The sequence below is a fragment of the Poeciliopsis prolifica genome, unplaced genomic scaffold, assembly GCF_027474105.1.
Source record: "Poeciliopsis prolifica strain line A6 unplaced genomic scaffold, Auburn_PproV2 SCAFFOLD001, whole genome shotgun sequence".
NCBI lineage: Eukaryota > Metazoa > Chordata > Actinopteri > Cyprinodontiformes > Poeciliidae > Poeciliopsis > Poeciliopsis prolifica.
The window spans coordinates 25,023,247-25,042,188 of record NW_026562376.1 but is presented as its reverse complement, the minus strand read 5'-3'; the positions used below and the strand labels follow the sequence as shown (position 1 = coordinate 25,042,188).

Here is an 18,942-nt window from a genome sequence, read left to right as displayed (position 1 = left end):
GACCCAGAACTTATTGCCATAAATGATAATATTGTTGTTTTGAGACCATTTTCAAGTGACATAATAGTAATAATTGCATAATAAAGCAAGAACACATTCTCAAGGACCAATAATTTGAAATATCCAAATTAAATAAAGAAAACAAATAAATTATTAAGTCTCTGTAAACAAAATAGCCTTTCAAAGAAAGTAATAGTTGAGACCAAATCACCAGACTGGAGATCAGTTTTGGTAGAAAGAGAGAGAAAAGCGAAAACAGATAAATCAAGCAAATTAAAACTTTTGTGTTTCTTTTAATTTATCATGCGATTTACTGATTTAGTGTTTATGACGACAGGCATACTTTTATATTTCGCTGGGAATAGAAAGAAAACCTTTTAATTTTATGGTTTTAGATGTTAGGATATAACAAAGAAATCTTGTCTTTTAAAGGATCTGAAAATATTCAGATGTAAAAGAACAAAACTGATTCCATACTGTCACTATATAATGAAGACGTGTGTAAAAAACCCCAAAAAGAAACAACCCATGGTTTAAAAGCTTGTAGATCCGCTGTAAGCAGCAATAACTTCCAGTATCGAGTTACATCGTCACGGAGGAATTTCAAATCTCTCCTTTACAACATGCCTTCAATTTGTGGAGGTTTTCTGCACAGCTGGATGTGTGGCCCAAACTCCAGCTGTCTGACAGATTTCTGCACTGCGGTAAATAGATGAGTCTGTTGTTGATTCTGTGACCCAGTTCCACAACTGAAAAACAACACGAGCTCATCACTCCAAACATCACTCCTCCACCACCATGCTTTAGAAGAGCTACGTTGTGCTGCTCAATTCTATTTTCAGAAAGATGAATCAAGACGAGCCTTGCTTGTTTTGCCATTTTTTTCCTTGTTTGTTTGTTTTTTTCACATTCAAATGGAGGCCTAAAGACTGTAAGGTGGGGCTCTTGGGAAATTAGATTTAGAATTTTAGGTTTTCCCCCAGAAAACTTGCTAAGCCCGGTGGTAGATGCCAGGACAGTCATTCATTAAGCGGCCCTCTGTGCTTTTGAGTTGAAAAATTTTTAAAATTGACAGGAAATTAGAAAATATCACTTGGCATTTATGTTATTGGAATATTGGAAGATTAATAAATGAACACCAACTATAAGGTACGGTAGCCGACAGGTGCAAACATGCAGCAAACAGCGAAATGAACTGCAAACAGGTGAAACGACGCAGCAAACAACAAAACGAGGTGTAAGCACATGTAAAAAAAAACAAATGCAACAGAAAAGCAATGCAATCAAAGAAAATTCTGTAATAACAGAAAGTAAAATGACTGGGCCATTCTAACATGAATATTTTTTGTTTCAAATCCTTTAAGAAAGACTCGATAATTGATAGCAGGTGTGCTTCTTTTTTTCATTTTTGATCATGACTGTAATTCTATATATATTTTCTGTTTCTACAGAATCAGGTCACAGACCTAAAGGAGATGTGTACGGCTCTGAAACAGGAGAGAGCGGAGGCCGAGAAGAAGCTGGCGCACCTACGGGGAGTAAGAGAGCTTTGCTTTGCTGTGCAGACAGGTTTTTTTTTTTAGAAACACTCCAGGAACATCATTTAATTTAAATTGATAAAAGTAACTTAAATCTGCAGTATGTACGTTTTAAAATATTATATAATAATATTTTACACTATGAATGTCATAGTGTAAAAATCCATCTCCTCCTCCCTGAACTAATATTATGAAATTCACATCTCCCAGTCAAAAACAACCAATCAGAGCTGGGAGGAGGGTCTTAGCACCGTCAGTCGATGCTACTCAATGTGCTAATGGTGGAGAAACAACTCACCATTCCAGGAAAGCCATCATCGGCGGTCATGCTAACTAGCTGTAACATTCGTGGTAGGTTACATCGTGGTGAAACAGCTTTCGCAAAGGTTGCGAGGCGGGGAGCAGGAGAGTGATTGACAGCGCTAAGTCCCTCCTCTTGTCTTTGATTGGTTGTTTCAGACTGTGGTGCATTTCTGCAGTTTGTACTGGGAACAATGGGAGAAAGCAGAGGAGCTCCAGTTTTTTTTCCACATGTATAAACCTTATACTGTTACGACATTGAAAATGTTAACAAATATGTAAAAAACATATTTTTTTTATAAGTTACATACTGCAGCTTTAAGATTCAACATTTTTCTTGAAACCCGTTCTCCATCAGGGTGGTTACAGTGGTAAAACGGTCCCTGAGCTGGAGAAGACCATTGGTCTAATGAAGAAGGTGGTGGAGAGGGTGCAGAGGGAGAACGAGGCGCTGAAGAAATCCAGCGGCCCTGTAGAGCAAGACAGAGTTGCCGCTTTGGAGAAGGAAAACGAAAAGCTGAAGGTCGGCACGCTGTTTTCTTTCCGCTTCCAGCGCAGATGAGTTTTGTTCCTGCAGATGACTGGGAAACGTTGTTTTGCTTCCAGGCTGACTATGAGAAGCTGAAACATCGAAGCGAAGCTGAGCTGAGTGCAAAACTGGAATCCAAAACCAAAGGACTGGAGAGGATCGTGGTGGAGAACGAGCGCCTCCGCAGAGAGATCAAAAGGGTGACTTTTTATTGATGCTCCCATTAGTTTTCCGAGTGCTAGTTTCTCGTCCCTGGTCTTGTCTGAGTGTCTGTGTTGCACTTGGGCAGGAAGTGGAGGCGGCGGAGAGGCTGAGAGTGAGCAGGACGAGTCTGGAGGCGTCCAATGAGAAGCTGGAGTGTGAGCTGGAGGAAACCAGGCAGAGGTTGCGAGCGGCTCTGTCCAAAGCGGCCGCTGCGGGCCCCGAAGGCAAAGCTTCCAGGGCCACTGTTGTTGCCAGGTCAGCAAAATCTGCAGAGCACCGCAAAACTATTCATACCCTCAGCCCTAGAAATCTGCCATAATTTAGGATATTACACAACAAAGAGTGAAATGTGTTTTACTGGGATCTAATACCACAGACCAGCACAAAGTTTTACACAATTGTGACGAAAAGTCTGAAAAGTGTGACAAAATTTTAAATGTTTATATCGAACAACAGCGTTATTGATACTCCACCTTGACGGGCTGAGTATGGAGCGCATTAGTGACAGAAACAACTCTGGAGGCTAAAGTGGTAGAATCTGTTGACTGGATAAAGCATGGTTAACAGACTCCACAAATCTGGTCTTTATGCAAGAGCAGCAAGAAGAAACTATCGGTGAAAGCAAGCTGTACAACAGGTCTTAAAAAGTCATCATGACATTTCAGTTTTAGGCCTCTAGCTCGTTTTAAACGTGACAAGATCTAAGACCTCTTGGTAAGCGAGCTAAGACTTAACAGAGGGAAAACCTTGCATCCACAAGACCGTGTGTTGATGTGACTGTGTGTTCGACTTGCAGGATGTTTGAGAACAAGATGAAGGAGTTGGAGGAGCAGCTCTCCCAGAAGACCTCCAGCATGTCGGAGCTCAAGCAGCAGCTCAAAGAGGCCAAAGGGCGCGAGGAGCGAGCCGAGACGCGGGCAAGGCAGCTCCAAGATCAGGTACCGGATAATAAGAGTCGAGTCGGAACAGACTGACTCGCTGACTGGAATTATCATCCTGGGGGATTACTAGGCTCCTGAAAACATTTACCACTGTTAGAAATGATTTTTTATTGTATGTTGTAAAATAATACAAGAAAAAAATACTTTCTTGCCAATGGCGACAGGAGGTAAACTTTTCTGCCTCTGTTTGTTGCTCGTTAGGTTGACTTGTTGCAAAAGTTTCCAGCAGCTCCAAAGACTAATGTGGGGAGCTCCAAGGATCTCCAAGCTGTCAGGTATGGAAATTACCTTTATGTGATTTATGTGAATAATCTTTTATTCACTGCACATGTATTTGGAGTATACTGTAAAACAGGCACTGTGGGGGAAAAAGTGGACTCCTAAGGTATAGATGCTTCATTTGAGTCAAAAATATTTCTGTGTAAGCTAGCTTTGTTTGCATTATTGGGGCAGACACAAACCATAAATGGTGTTTTTTAAAGTGAGGGCCACTAGGGGCTTCCAGGGGGACTCGGAAAGTTGGAGGGAAGATGGAAAAATATATATTTCAATCCCATAAACTTTTTTTTTTATCTGATGTGTTTTTCAATTAAAGACACATCAAAATAACTTTATGAAATATTACCTGCCATGCCTATCTATCTGATTGGCTACCAGTTAAATTTATCAAGCTAATTTCTCCTCAAGATAGCATAGCTAACATAGTTAGCAACCACAAAATGGACAAGTACGTGTCTGACAAAGACTAAAGGAACCTAAGAACTACAGTTGGTGTGTGATTAATTAAAAAATACACATTTTCATATCATCAAAAGAGAAGATTGTGGTGAAGAAGTTTCACTGTCTGGTACTATATTGTGACAAGAGTATCTGATGATTAAATTAATAATATTGTATATTACCACAGACCTCAAGGCCAACTAAAATCAGTTTAGCATTCATGATAAATCAAAGTAGTAAGTGAATGGTGAATAAAAGTGAGACGAAACATTGCAAAAGTTAACATTTACATATTTTGTTGCATTGTATGTTTGTTTACAAAGAGGAATCACCAACCAGAAGCTGATGGTGATTATTTAGGGGTATTAGAGGAGAGAGGGACAGAAATGCAGACATGTTTCCTTTTTCCTTCCACTGTCATAGAAGGATAGATCATAGATCAAACCTTGTGTTGATCTATGACATAAAATCCCAGTGAAATACATGAAAGTTTGTGCTTGTTATGCGACATATGGGAAAGTTTACGTCAATGGATGCTCATAAAAATCAAGAGGAACATAATGTACACAAAGATTAGCGATCATTTAATTTGGGAAATTCTTCAAAAGTCAAATAGAATTTTTCTGAATCTTAAACCCGAGATGCTGCATGAACACATACTTAATCAGGGAGATGACCAGTTGATGATGCAACAAAACTCTATTTATTTGTCTGAAGACTGGAGAGCGCTGAGCCAGAGAGGACAACCATGGAGCCGAAACAGAAGCCGAGTGACGACCCGGAGCAGGATGCTGGAGTTTCTCCAGAACCTGGTGAACCTCTACTTTTCCCATATTATCCTAATGCTGTTCTTTAACAAAAACAGTTACCATGACGTAGTCAAGCACCTCATACACATTCTGCTGTAGGTTAATTGCTGTATTGCCAAATGTCACTTTTACACATCAATGTTATTGATATCTGATTTTCAATGTTGTATCGGTCCACCCAAATGTTTTAGCTTCTACCTTTCCAAAAAAAGCTTTCTACAAGGAATCGTTTGACCATGTTCCCTCAAGTGTATCTGGAAGGTCAGACATTGATGCTGGACGAGAAGGTCTCTGCTCCAATTCATCTCATAAGTGTTGTGTCTTATTGAGGTCAGGACTTTCTGCAGGGCAGCGAGGTTCTCACTCGTCCAGGTGTAATGCTTCGTTCACCCAGCAGGTCTGGATGATTAATTCTGATGTTTGTTTTTCTCCGCGGTCGTTCACACTACGAATGAAACCATGCAGCAAAGAGACCTGTGTGTGAACGGTTTACCACCCCAAAGCGACCAGGTCCTCATAAAAACATCATTGATGTCACACAGCAGTGCTCTGTTTACAGAATAATGGATGGAGCTGTTTGTTGATCGCTTTTAGAGCTTATTGAGAAATAGGAGCTGACAGTGCTGTCACAAAATCACAACAAAATGATATTTAGTCTAGAACTGACCACAACTTCAGTACAGAGGCCTGTTCAAATGCATAGGTGGAGCTAAGGGTGGTGGGATTGTGATGTGATGCGCTTCCCAAACACAGACTTCTTTCTTACCTTCATGATTAGCCAGATATGGTCATTTTCAGCTCATGTCTACGTCCATATATACAGGAACTGGCTTCTTCTGGTGCAGAATTATGACTCATGTCTCACGTCAGTGACACAAAATGCGAAAAGACTGTTCAGACCAGACGTACGTCTCCGAATTAGCACCACATATGGAAGTGACATAAATCACAATGTTTGGGGCTGAAAAGATCGGAACTGGATCGTTCAGACTGCTGTGATAAAGCCGGATATCATAAAAAAAATGTAAAAATCTGATTTGCCTGCTGTGTAGATGTAGCATTGGTGGACTTTGCGCTGCACACTGGTGTGGAGTCCTTTTCAACATATACCTGAGAGTGGTCACATAAAGTCAGGAGATAAAATTATAACTGAATTGTACTGAAAAAACAATCCCACAGCAAAATGTTCTTTCCCAAAACATTCCACTAAAGTGAAATGAGGTAAATAGCATTCTTCTGGCAACTGCTAATCCCAGAGTCCTGTAGATTGTCAAGAGAAAGGAATGACTCAGTGATTTGTTTACGGACCTTCTAGCTGTATAGTGTAGGTTCATGGAAAGCAAACCCTGATCTCAGATGTTGCATTCAAAGGTCTTGGGAACCTGAAAAGGCTCCTACAAGCAGCCGAAAGCCAGAAATCTAAACTCCAAGAAGAGGTGAGAAAGCTCAGGAAGGAGCTGGGAAACTTCGACCCGAACTTTTTCGAAGAGCTGGAGGATTTGAAATACAACTACAACCTGGAGGTGAAGAAGAACATCCTGCTGGAGGAGCAGCTAAAGAAGGTGTGCGATCGGTTTGGCGTGACGGCTGAAATGCCCAGCGTGTCCATCAGCTAACGCAAGGTTGTCCAGACTTTTTAACGACAAGTTTTCTACTGTTCTAATTATGTTCTTTTTTTGTTACTGTCAGTCAGCAGAAACAACCAAGCACCACCTTTTTTTTTTTTTTTTTTACTGTTTTTGTTTTTTCTCCAATAACAGTTGTGTGTTATAACACAGTTATAGTTTTGTAATTATTATTTATAATGAATTCCTCTGAATTTTCCAATAAAAACAAGATTATTTTGAATGGTCAGAATTGCTCTTTTATTCATCACACAACAGAAGATTGTATGTACAGTATTTACAATAATGCATTAAAGTTGTGCACTTATTTTTCAAAGACAATTACAAACCGTCTTTATATTTAAATCTGAAACACTGTTTGGTTGAATATTCACATTTCACCTCCAGAATGACGACTCCATGTCCATAAAAAAAACTGTTGTTTTTTTTTTTGTTTGTTTTTTTATTAAGACTTTCTGCTAATTCTGTTCTGCAAATATAGTTTTTCTGTCAGTGTCATCCTTGTCGTCTTGGAGGTTTACGGCTAGAACTGCACGTCTTGAAGCTGACTGAAGCGCTGTCCGTTCAGCGGGGAAAACCACGACAACAAGCCCTCGCCGCTGCTGTAGGCTGCGGACGCCCCCCCGAGTCGGACCACCGCGGGCCTGCTGGCGAGGCAAGTTTCACCGTCCGGCCACCGCAAGCCCAGGTGATGCCGGTGGATCTGCAAACATAAACACACACTGACTCAACGAAGTGGCTTCAGAAATTCAAAGTAGGGGACCACTGATTGCAGTTTTCTGGCTGACCAACAATCTTTAAAAACTGATAAGGATTTTTTCCCGATACTGATTTTTTATGTTGTTTCTTTGTCTGAAAAGTCACTAAAAATAGCGGCAAAGTTAAGTTGGAAACGATAAGATCAATTTCATATGCAAGTGATGGCCAATAACTAATTTCCCAAAATGAAAAAGGCTGTATGATGTGTTTCCCAGACATATATTACCATTTTATAGCACAATTAAGTCATTTTTAACTTCAGTTGTTATTTTAAAAAAAGGCTATATGTATCAAAATACTTAAAAAGAAATTTGACCTTTTAACTTCTTGAATTTTGGTTCCGTCTTTTTAAGAAACTCCTGATTTTTCTCAAACTCGGCCTTCAGGAAGTCATCGCAACATGGCTACTCTATTAATCCTTTAATAACGTTTTTACCAGTGAAGTAGCTCCTATAATGACCTCAGCAAATGCTAAACGCAAACACCTGGTGGTGTTTGCTAATTGCTGCTGGCTAGTCTGAAGGAGTTGAGTGAGCAAGTCATGGCAGAGGGAAGCTTGGAAATTGCAGCTCAGAGGAGGAGCTTCTTCTGGAAGGCGGGGCTAAGTCCACCCAGGCGTTCTGCAGGGCTGAATGGTTGCCATGGAGATTAAAGGATTGCTCAAACATACATGAAAGAGTCAAAACAACACTACACGTATGGTTTTGATGTGGTTTTAATGTAAAGCTCAAAAAAGTCGATCATACAAAACGCTGTCCCTTTAGAACATTTGAAATTGCTTTTTGTAGAAATCTAAATATAGCCTCGGTGACAGAATATTGGCTCCTCCCACCTTAATCAGCGTGCCGTCGTTGCAGTGCCACACGATGCCCTCCACTCGACCTTCACAGTTTTCCTGGAACCAGGAGCGGAGCAGCTGGAAGTCGACAGGCGGAGGGTTCCGGACCGGAATGCTGCCATGTGGAACCAGGCAGTGGATGGGCTGCTTCTTATCGCCCAGTCCTGAACAGAGCAGACGACCAGGCTGTACATGAAAGCCATTATGAGGGAAGAAAAGTAAGTCGTTTTAAATAACGGTACTGAAAAACATTACCTTAACCTCAGCTGGATTTATTTATACTTTTTATCTTAAGAACAGTTCAGGGGTACATTCTCACCACAGTGAAAAGCTGAATTTTAAAACTGAATATGTAAGAAAATAGGCATGACAACTTATTAAAACTGTATCAGCAAAATTCACTTCAGAATGAAGGAAAGTTGTGCAAAAGAAAAACAAACAAAAAATTCTCAGATTATTAGATTACCAAAGCGCCTGACACTAACTGGTGCGACTCTTGGGCACACTACTTCTACATGTTTCTAATTTGGGATTTTATTTTAAGTCGTGTATCTGTGACTATGTTAATAATTATACATTATTCAATTTTTTTGTTTGCTAAAACAACGGTGCATTAGGGCCACTCTAGATAGGAATAGCACAATAAAGTAGTAAATTTACACCAAAATCTCAGACTTTTTTTTTTTTAAATAAATAAATCTGGACATTTCTCAGTGGAAATGTTTTTACTTTCTAAACTCAGAAATTTGTAACTATTTTTCTAGAAATATAAGATTTTTTTTCAAAATTTCTGAGATTTTTGGCAGAAATATACTTCTGTAATTCTTCTAAATATTAAGAAAATGTGTGTAAACTTCTGATGCCCAAGACATTAATAAACCTCTGGCACATTTTTTCTCACTGTTGTGGCATTTAGAAAAAATAAGTGATTCTAATAACTGTAAATGACCTGATATAAGAGACATCTGGACTTATTCAAACAGTAAGAGAAAACATTTATTGTTTTGTCCTTTTTTTTTTCATTCATTGTATGTGAAGCTGTGGTCTCAAATGCCAATAATATATCAGGCCAATCTTTGATGGTCTTTTATGTCCATATATGTAATAGTTCATAAGGCCTAAGATGCTAAAGATCAAAGGGAATTGTGATTAAAATAACAAGAAAAGTTAGAAAGTCATAATTTCCTGTTTTCTAATGCTACGCCAAATTACTCAAAACATTCTCAGTTGGATCTACGAACTTTATGTGTGGGGCTGATTCTTTTCCCCCCATGCCATTAAATAAAGTATTTTTTTGCAGAGAAAAAAATCTCATTAAGTATAACAAAACAGACGTTACTTTGTAGGCCGTAATCCTGAGAGAATGGTTTTTGAGGTCCAAAAAATGTAGGTTGCATGCAGAATGATTATTAGAGACAGAAACAAAATTAAAAATAATGATAATAATAAAACTGAAGAAAAAGCAATCATAATGATCCACAGTCCAGTGGATTTCAGCTATGCCTCCAGCCGGACCCAAACGGCCGGCGCCCAGCTGCCTCACCGTATGGGTTTCCGTTGATGTTGGTTCCGATGAGCTCCAGCGTTTGACCCTGGAGGTCTGCCAGTGGGAGTGCTGTGATCTCCAGCAGGTCGTCTTCGTCGCAGCAGGGCTTTAGGACCAGAGCCACCCCGAGCTCGTAATCCACCACGGAGGAGTGCCAGCAGTACTGCTTGTTGCTCCTCTGCACCGGGACCCAACCTGCAGTTTCACCGTCAACAGCCATCGTTGTCGAAACTCGGCAGCAACGTGTTCGGCCGTTTCCTAACTGTTCCACCATGAACTCAGACGCTCGAAGTGCTAACTGAGGCTGGCACGGTTTGTCTTAAATGTTCTACTCTGTTAGTAGAACAATATACTTCAAATTGTCAGGAAATGACTTTAGAAACACTTCCTAGATTGATGGGCATCAACCATTGCTGATGTCTTGCCGCCAAAATCCTTTGGCAGAGGAGGTCACACTTGGTGAAATATCAACTGTTTAGTTGTGTTAGAACGCTTTTACTTTCCTTCTGAAACACAATAAAGCTGCAATATATAACGTTTCTAAAAATTTGATTTTTCCCATAATTGTTAAAAAAAATATGGGACAGATAATCTGTGAAAATGTTGCAGCTCCTCGCAGTGCTGCTATTGCCATCTGAAGAAATGCACCGCTCCGGACAACCAATCAGAACCCGGAGGCGGGTCTTAGCGTTATCAATCAACCTCCTGATTTATGGTTACTGGAAAACAGTGGCTATGCTAACTAGCCTTAGCAATCACAGAAGGTTCTGCAATCAGAAACTGTAATTTAGCAGGTAACTTCATGATGTCAACGAGCCTGATTGACAGCGCTCCGACCCTCCTCTTGCCTCTGATTGGTTGTTTCTAGCTTGCGCTGGAAAGAGGCAAAGTTAGATTGTTTTTTTTCTCTGTCTTGATGGTTTCAAAAAATCTTTTTTTATAAAAGTTATGCACTGCAGCTTTAAAGCAATTCAGATTCTAATGTTCCACTGTAGTCTCATCAAAGTGGAGTAAAAAATCATTTTAACTTTCTGTTGTCTTGAACTTAAACTACAAAACCATATAAATATCAGATCATTTCTCTCATATTCTTAGAAACTAAACTCTAAACAAGATGTATTTTTTCTGCACGATGTAAGGCATCAGAACCTGGAATGTGCCCGTGTTCATCAGGAATGGGATGTCCGTTGCTATGTTTGACTCTGTGAGCAGGAATCCACGACTCAGGCACCGTTTTAAAATCTTCCTCCACAATCCAGGAGAAATCTGGAAGAAAAATCCAAAATGCTGCGATAAACCACCAGGACTCTCATGTTCCTATTAATTATTCCAACCACTGCAGCGTGGGAAACATGCGCCTAGCTAAAGCAACGGTACCTTTACAGCTTTTGAGAGTATGTTGGTGCTTCTTGAACCTTTTCTCTGCCTGCTTGTTGGGCTTCCTGTCCAACCTGGCCCAGAGGTAAGGCTGACCTAATAAACACAGACATCAACAGTCATAAAAGGCCTCACTAATCATCTCTTATACAAATATCATTGGGTTTATTAAGACAGACAATTACACAAAACTTTAATGTCTAAAACAAACAAAAAACTGATTTTTTTAGTTTTTCCTGAAACAATGTAACTTTACGAGCATTTTCCTAAATTCTGATTTTTATTGATCAGAATGAGGGTCCATCTGAAAATATGGTATAAGTTTATGCGGTAGAAGTTCATAATTTTCTTACTTCTTCCTACTCCTTTTCGAGCAGGAGTAGACAATAGACAAAAACAGTGTGTCTTTTGCCATCCTTGTTCATGTGTGTTATTTTATTCTGCTACCATGTTCAAAATAAATGAATAAATTGTACATTTGACTGATAGAAAATTAGCTACATTTCTTCTATTAAATCAAACCTCCAAAACCCTTTAAACATTGGATCTAGAATAATTTACAACAACAAATCTGACTATTTAATTTGCTTATTGTTGAGTAGATATGATAAAACCTTTATTTCCCCCCAAGTCCTTTAGACTTGACAGCCGTGATCTGATCTAGAGCCCTATGGAGTCAACACTCTGAGATGCACGCACCTTGATAAAGAGCGACATAGCAGCAGGTGCCGTCCAGCTTTTCGGTGGCGAAGGCACAGGCTACGTTAGCCTCTAGAGCCACAGGGTTCACGGTTTCAGTCGCAACAACCTGAAACTGCTGAAGACGAGACAAAATGGGGAGTATAAAAAAAAAAGCAAACTGAACCTCCTTAGAAGTTATTCCACTAATCTGACCTCTATGGAAGAATGGAAAGAAAGTCCAATCTAAGAAAAAATATTTAGAAGAAGACATTCTGGTTAGATGAGGCTGAAATGTAACTTCTTGGCTCTGTTCAGAGACGCTTTCTGTTCAGGCTGATGAGAGTTTGACCATATGTGGGTCAACAGGGCACTGACATAAGAACGCTGACCAAAAAAAAAAAGCATGCCGCACTTTTAAGCATTTTTATTGTACACTGGAAATACACTGCATACTGGGGCAAAGAGGGAACAACCTAGATCCTTAACGTTTCGCTTTTCTTATAGAAACTTTTTTCCATTCATATAGACAAGTACTCTGAGGTTGTTGGAATCTTTTTCCTGCACAAAAAGGTCCTTTAAGAGACCCGTAGTAAATGCAACGCATTCTGCAAACATTAAGGTATGGCTGCGGAAGAAGACCGTTGTAGGTAGAGCGTGCTGCGGCCCGCAGTGTAACAGCAGAAGCAGAATCAGTCGGAGGTTGAAGCTGAAAGATGCTGCTTCTCAGCCGCGCGCTCACCTGACGCTCGCGTTTCCTGGACGCTTCTTCCTTCACGTCGGTGAGAAAAACACACGGGATTTTCTGCTGAACGGAGCCCAGGCGCCGCATGGCGACTTCCGGCTTTTATTTTCACTGGAAATGTTTCTGAATGTACCTCGGAAGCAAACAGACAAACAAACACAAATGTCAGCAGCTGCTAGCGGGTTAGAATGCGTGGATGCGTTCTCAACGTGACGTGACTCTTCCTGTGAGTTCTAAGGGAAGGCTCGTTAACGCCACCGCGTGGCCTGGAGGGAAGTTGCACAACAATGAATCGCTGGACTTGACTTTTTTTTTCCAACTAGTTTCTTTTTACATACGAGATAAAATGATTTGAGTTCCAATTATAAATTAGTTTTATTTTAAAATAAAAGCAGTATCTCAAATGTTGTCAAGACACAAATGACAAAACAATAATTTTAAAAACATGTATAAATAAAACCAACTTTTTTGTCCACATTCAATAGGAAATGGCACTTTAAATGCATAACTCGGTTTTAAAATGGGCCAACCCCTGAGTAAAACTCGGAGTGAGAGTTCACATTTGCAAATCACATGTGGTCCAAAGTATTACGACTCTTACAGCTTGCATACCCTGGCTATGAAACTTGATTTCAGCTGGCTATATAACAGCAACACATGCTCTATCAAATGATGAAAGAATCGAATCATCAGACTGCAGTTGCCATTGATGATTCACTCTAATTTAGAGAAACCTTATGGGATATTAACTGCCCAAACTGATTTAAATCATACTTTGTTTGATTTTTTTTTATTTTTTTTATCGCAAACATCTGCTGGAATCTTGTCAATAAAACCTTAACTCCTCATTCTCTAATTTATTTCCAGATCATTTGAAATCAAAGTCAGAGCATGACTGTGTAAATTAGGTGTCTGTTTGGGTTAGTGTGTATTGTGGTTACACTTATCAAATATTTGATAGTTTGTGGTCCATGAATGAAAGGAAAACACCAAAAAACCAACAACACAACTCATCTGGCAGCAGCTGCTGCTGATTTAGCTGTAAAACACATAACAGAGTAGACAAAAAATATGTTTTTTATTATTTCTTTATGTCTTCTTAAAGGAGTTTCTACAATTTGTCCACCCAAAAACAAGAATCAAACATGTATTGTTGTCATACAGTGTATGGATGGGTTGATATGACTTGCTAATACTTATTGCTCTCCATGTATTTTTTGAGTTATAGTGGTATTCCGTGCTCACTGCTCTAACTTTTAGCACATTAGTGTTGCTATGTTAGCGTACTTAACTTCTTAATTGATATAAATGCAATGTTGGTTTTTCCATTAAGGACTTTTAACATTCTCACATGACAGCTTGGATGTATAAAATAATATATAACAGTGTGGACCCCTGCCTGTGTTCGGTGTGCAAGGATTCACCACGTCCTGCACACAATGATTATAATACTGGTGAGGCAGCCAGAAAAGGATTAGAATACTTTGAATGGAACAAAGTGCTTCTGATGGCCCAGTCAAAGTTCAGACTTAAACTCAACTCACCTCCAGTCTGTTAAGTGCACTGAAAACATCCACAACCAGAAAAAAAAATCAACAATCTGGGTAAATAATACAGCATGTTAAAAGAACAATGGTGTTGACATGACGACCAAATGCTGAATAAGGAACATGAAAAACCTTGGTGTTACTATTACTGCTGGTTTTCCATTCCAACATATTGTCTACTAGAAAACACCCAATGTCATTAGAAAACATCTAAAATACTTGATGTTTTCAAATATTTTTGAAATATTGGCTCATGGAGGTGATGGCTGGTTCGACTTCTTTCCCTGTTGATTTCCAGATGGGTTCAGTCTGTTGCGCCTCATCCAGGCCTATGAGAGAAACTAAACCAGGCAGCAGAAACGTCTGCTACTCTGCAGAGTTTGTTTCCATCCCTGTATTCACACACAGTGTGACGTCAGCGGAGTACTTTGTGCTCAGTTCTTCGTCGTATTCTGCTGCTCCGTCTTCACTGTGTAGGTCCATCTCACTGTAGGAGTTCCTCCACATCTCTGTCTCTATGTCGTCCTTGTGGCGTCGGACACACCAGCGGACGACATTCCTTCGCCACAGCAGACAGGAAATGCAGATAAATAGTCAAAATACACAAAGCACTAGAATTTAGAGACTACTGCTTTTATCCATTTAAAGTATTTGGAGAAACATTTTCAGAGTTGGTTTCACATATTCACAGATTTTATTATACTAATACTGGATAATTGTTATATTATCCTCTCTAGCATAGAGAGGATAATCTATATTGTTATATTATCCTCTCTAGGGATAATATAACAATTTTAAGAAATTACTTGTAACTGTGACTGAAAAGAACACACAACATTATTAAAACATTTTTATGAAACTAGTAAAAACCAAAGGTTTGTCCTTCACCCGTGTTTTATATAGAGGGATAAACACAAATTATGTGCTGTTTCCCCTATTTTACCTGTTATATTTTATTTTTCTAAACTTCAGTGTACGAGGACATGCGACAGATGTCCTGATGCTGCAACTGAAAGAGGAGGTACTTTCTTCTTCCAGAGACTTTGTCCCTAAGGACAGTTTAGCCAAAGTTTCCTATGGAGAATTTAAAGCCACCGAAGCGATCAGGAAGCCGACTCACGATTTGTAACACCACCAAGCCGTCGCTGCACTGAGAAGCAGGAGAACGATGCTGAGACTGACGAGGCTGATGTGAGCAGCTGAAAAAGAGACACTTTTATCCTAAAAACATCTAAATGTGTGATAGAATAAAATTTGAATTATAAATGAGTATGTGTACTTTTCCTTGATAACGTACACAGGAAAAGAAACCATTGTGTTCATGTCGTTCCTGTTCTGTTTTCATGTAATATGCGATTTGCTGACCTGAGAGAGTAAAATAGAATAAGGAATGTTTACCGTCCAGCAGGGGGCGTGTTGAGCCAACGGATGGTTCCAGCTCCGGCTCAGAGGAAACGAAGGAACTTGGGGACTGAGTGGAGGTTGGGAGGCTGAAAGTGACGCCAGCGGGCGTGGAGGTGATGAGGCGATGAGGAGAAGCGGGACCATGTGAGGACAGGAGTTTGACAGGGGAGGAAGACGAAGACAAGTCTGTTGTCTTGGTAATGGAGGCTGTGGCTGAAGGCGCCCGCTCGGTGGGCCGAGGTGTCGATGTCTTTCCCTGTGCAGGTGGAGTCTGGGTGGATGATCTGGGGGTAGGAGCATCAGATGATGAGGCTGGGCCCAGAGCTTCCGGTAAGGTGGAGGAGCTGGGAGACTGTGGGCCGGCTGTGGACGGGTCCAGAGTTTGGTTCTGATCCATAAGTGCTTAAAACAGAAAGACACGTCAACTTTAAATCCTCAGCCACAGGAGTAAATGTTTCTCTTCAGGTTCTTTATGCTCACTGGGCCGGGCCTGGCCGGGCCGGGCCATTTGGTACCTGAAGCGTTGAAGCAGTATGCTGCAAATTTCCTGTCAGGCGGTGTGCTCCACCGGACCAGCCCCGTCTTCCCTTTCCCACAGTGGTTGTCAGATTTTATCCGTGGGATAACCGCCGTCTTCTCAGCCACCCAGCCATACCTGTTGGGAGCAATGAAAGAAAAAAACTTAGAAATATCCAGACTGAGGCTCACCGTACTGTCACTGCACACAAAGACAAAACAGTGAATCAAACACCTCCTCTCTCATGTTTCATTGATCATCCTACTTGCATGTCTCCAGTCCGAGCCGCATTGCTTCCTCCATCTGAGCTGTGGTTGCGATGGTGACCTCCAGAAACGAACACGCCACTTGTGCTTCAGTGAAGTTCAAAGTGTAACTTCCTCCGTCAGGCAGCAGGAAGATTCCTGTGGGTTTGTCCGTCTGGACCACGACTGAAAAATGGTCCAAAATCGATACATGTCGTTAACATGACAAATGGCAAAACGTGGTGATTCTAACCTTCAAGGTGTAGATTGTATTATAGTTTGCTTTCGGTCGAGATTCTCCAACTATTCTTTGTGACAAAATAAAAAGTACAGTAAACACAAAACTAGTAAAGTCTGAAGATCAGTTGAGTACTGTGGAGAAAATTCCCAAAACTTGCAGCATGAACTAAAGAATACAACAGAACTTATAGTTGGTAATGACATAAAAGCATATAAAAATGTTGGTGACTTCTTGTATTACAGTTTAAAATGTTTAAGTGTGGCGCTGCCTAGAGTTTTGGATACTATAATGGTACCTAAAGCTTCTAAGAACTCTTGTTTAAAGGAGCCAAGCAAGATAAAATAATCATTGAAAACTGTAGGAAATGTTTCACAACACATTAAATGTGATACAGAATTTAGAAGTATAATGGTTGCAGCCTGGTGATTTTCTTCCCACGCAGTTTTGCCTGATTCTCATCTCCCATCTGGAATTTCTCCCATTGAGTTGGATTCCTTCAGCAGGATTTCAACCGGGCCAGTCAGCGAACAGGAGTTACGGACAATGGCCTTGAAGGAATCTGCAGCGTTTTCAAATCGCATCCTGCCGATATTGAGTTGCAGTTCAGCAATAGGTTTGGAGGAAGTGAACAAAGCTGTTCGGTCCGTGTTGGTCATGTTTCCAAATATTAAAGGCGAAGGAAAAAGGAATGCAGAGGGTGCCTTCACATCAGCTCTGTTTAGTCCACTTTAATCAAAGTCTAGTTGGTTTGTGTGAATACAGGGTTTTTTTTAACAGATTGGTTTATCAGACATGGTGGAGTGTGAAAGCAAACCACAGCTGCTGAAAATGCAATAAAAGTTGAAACTTTGGTCCCAAATCAAACTGAGTTTATTCACCCCATTTTTTTGTTGTGATACTTTCACTTTTTTTTCTCTAATTTTTTTAAAGAAAATTAAAGTCCTCTGAATGCTAAAACATCAAAAATATGATTCTGATAACATAAATAGCACACAAAGTTAATCCTGGTTTTAAAAAAGAAAGTTAAGCTCACTAGTTAGTTTTAGTTTAGTTCATATTTTCTGAATACAAAAGAACAAAATGCCTTCAAATATTTAATCATGATACAAACTAAAATCAAACGTCAAAACAGATGTAACCCTTCTGCAGCTGCATTCTCTCTTTATGCCATAATATCAAATACATGATCATTACAAAGTGTTAAAAAAAATGATTGTAAAAATAAAGCAGATCTCTTACCTTTACTTAGACTGGAGGCAGAAAGCTGCAACATGCAGAGCAGCAGAAAAACGGAGGTGAAGCAGAACCGACCCGCCATGTTTCTGTAAGTGAGGTGAAAGTGGAGGAGCATCCAGAATGCAGGACGGACCCAGAACCAACCAGGACCGAAGGAAACAGGAAATGTGAGGTCAGCTCTGCCTGCTGGCCTTTCAGCCAGATACAGCAAACATCCACATGACATTCGGTCAGATTCAGGCCTCGTTTTGCTCGTCTGGTTGCAGGTACATGACATACACGGCACATCAGGTACCGTGTTCGGGATCATAGAGGATGTCCAGGAAACATTAAAGTGGGACGACAGGAAGTGTTGAGGACTCCAATTGAAACAAATCAGAGAACATAATCCTCCGCTATTAAAAGAGATCAGTTCCCGAGTCACTGAACTGAGGCTTTTTCTGTAAAAAATGATAAATGAAGTGAGTTTTACTCTGTTGGGTGTGTATTTAGTGGTATAAATATTTTCTGCTTTGCCAGCATTTCCAGCAGTTGTTGGCTCTATCAGTGGGGTAGGAAGAGCTACTTCCTGTTCAACTTTGCAGTTTTTTCTTTTTGTTGTTGTTCTACAGGTTGAAATATTTTTTAAAAAGAAAAAAGTTCTAAAATTCCATAACAGTCATCATAATATGACACATACAGGTCGCAATGACACAATATTACGATTATTGCGAGAATAAACGTAATATTGTGGGAATAAAGATGAAACAGTATGAAAATCAAGTCATATTTTGAGACTAAAATTGTAATATTACAAGAATAAAGTCAAAGTATTACGAGAGCAGTTGTGATGTTTAGAGAATAAAGTCGTAGTATTTCGAGAATAAGGTCGTAATATTACGACTTTACTGGCAACAAAGAGAACATAATCCTCCACAATGCAAAATCATAGTATTACGACTTTATTCTTGTAATGTCATTTGTTTGTTCCTGTAAGTTTATTTGATTTCATTTACATTTTTTTCCAGTGTGGCCCAAACAATAGTTAACAGATCAAACACATAGAAAACCAAATTGACAGTCAACCCTAATTGACATTGTTTTATGCCGTTGCTGTTTATTTAAACCATCCCAGAACATTTTCCCCGTTTTTAACGAGGCGTA

General features: G+C 39.9%; 3 protein-coding genes and 1 long non-coding RNA gene across 8 annotated transcripts in view; 2 read left to right on the top strand and 2 right to left on the bottom strand.

Annotated features, from left to right (window-relative positions):
- The window catches only part of cep290 (centrosomal protein 290), a 53,741-nt gene extending 46,968 nt beyond the window's left edge, over nt 1–6,773 (top strand). For 2 of the 4 annotated variants that reach the window (XM_055033802.1, XM_055033794.1), the window contains 8 exons: nt 1,452–1,538; nt 2,197–2,361; nt 2,445–2,567; nt 2,657–2,826; nt 3,368–3,509; nt 3,714–3,787; nt 4,950–5,044; nt 6,413–6,773. In XM_055033802.1, coding sequence (XP_054889777.1) covers nt 1,452–1,538; nt 2,197–2,361; nt 2,445–2,567; nt 2,657–2,826; nt 3,368–3,509; nt 3,714–3,787; nt 4,950–5,044; nt 6,413–6,657 — 1,101 coding nt within the window. In that variant the 3' untranslated portion in view covers nt 6,658–6,773. The remainder of the gene's footprint in view (nt 1–1,451; nt 1,539–2,196; nt 2,362–2,444; nt 2,568–2,656; nt 2,827–3,367; nt 3,510–3,713; nt 3,788–4,949; nt 5,045–6,412) is intronic. The other 2 variants (XM_055033811.1, XM_055033820.1) reach the window with 2 other exon arrangements.
- Nucleotides 6,774–6,893: 120 nt separating this feature from the next.
- rlig1 (RNA 5'-phosphate and 3'-OH ligase 1) lies at nt 6,894–12,842 on the bottom strand. 2 transcript variants are annotated; one of them, XM_055033883.1, is made up of 7 exons: nt 12,607–12,842; nt 11,886–12,000; nt 11,187–11,282; nt 10,959–11,075; nt 9,807–10,004; nt 8,258–8,427; nt 6,894–7,369 (listed from the first exon to the last, which is right to left on the bottom strand). In XM_055033883.1, exons 1-7 carry the CDS (start codon nt 12,694–12,696, stop codon nt 7,190–7,192), a joined length of 966 nt encoding a protein of 321 aa, XP_054889858.1. In that variant the 5' UTR covers nt 12,697–12,842; the 3' UTR covers nt 6,894–7,189. The 2 variants fall into 2 exon arrangements, with proteins under 2 accessions (XP_054889858.1, XP_054889849.1); XM_055033874.1 differs by having other exon boundaries at nt 6,895–7,369; nt 11,886–12,003.
- On the top strand, nt 12,479–15,425 carry LOC129362398 (uncharacterized). Its single transcript, XR_008606222.1, has 2 exons — nt 12,479–12,646; nt 15,129–15,425. It is a non-coding gene; the product is annotated as an uncharacterized LOC129362398 (long non-coding RNA).
- Nucleotides 13,667–18,109, bottom strand: lyve1b (lymphatic vessel endothelial hyaluronic receptor 1b). Its single transcript, XM_055033862.1, is given in 8 exon segments — nt 13,667–14,715; nt 15,277–15,355; nt 15,555–15,962; nt 16,076–16,215; nt 16,343–16,508; nt 17,803–17,881; nt 17,884–17,932; nt 17,934–18,109. Coding segments are annotated over 8 exon segments (1,290 nt in total). The 3' UTR covers nt 13,667–14,522.
- Between the last annotated feature and the right edge of the window lie 833 nt (nt 18,110–18,942).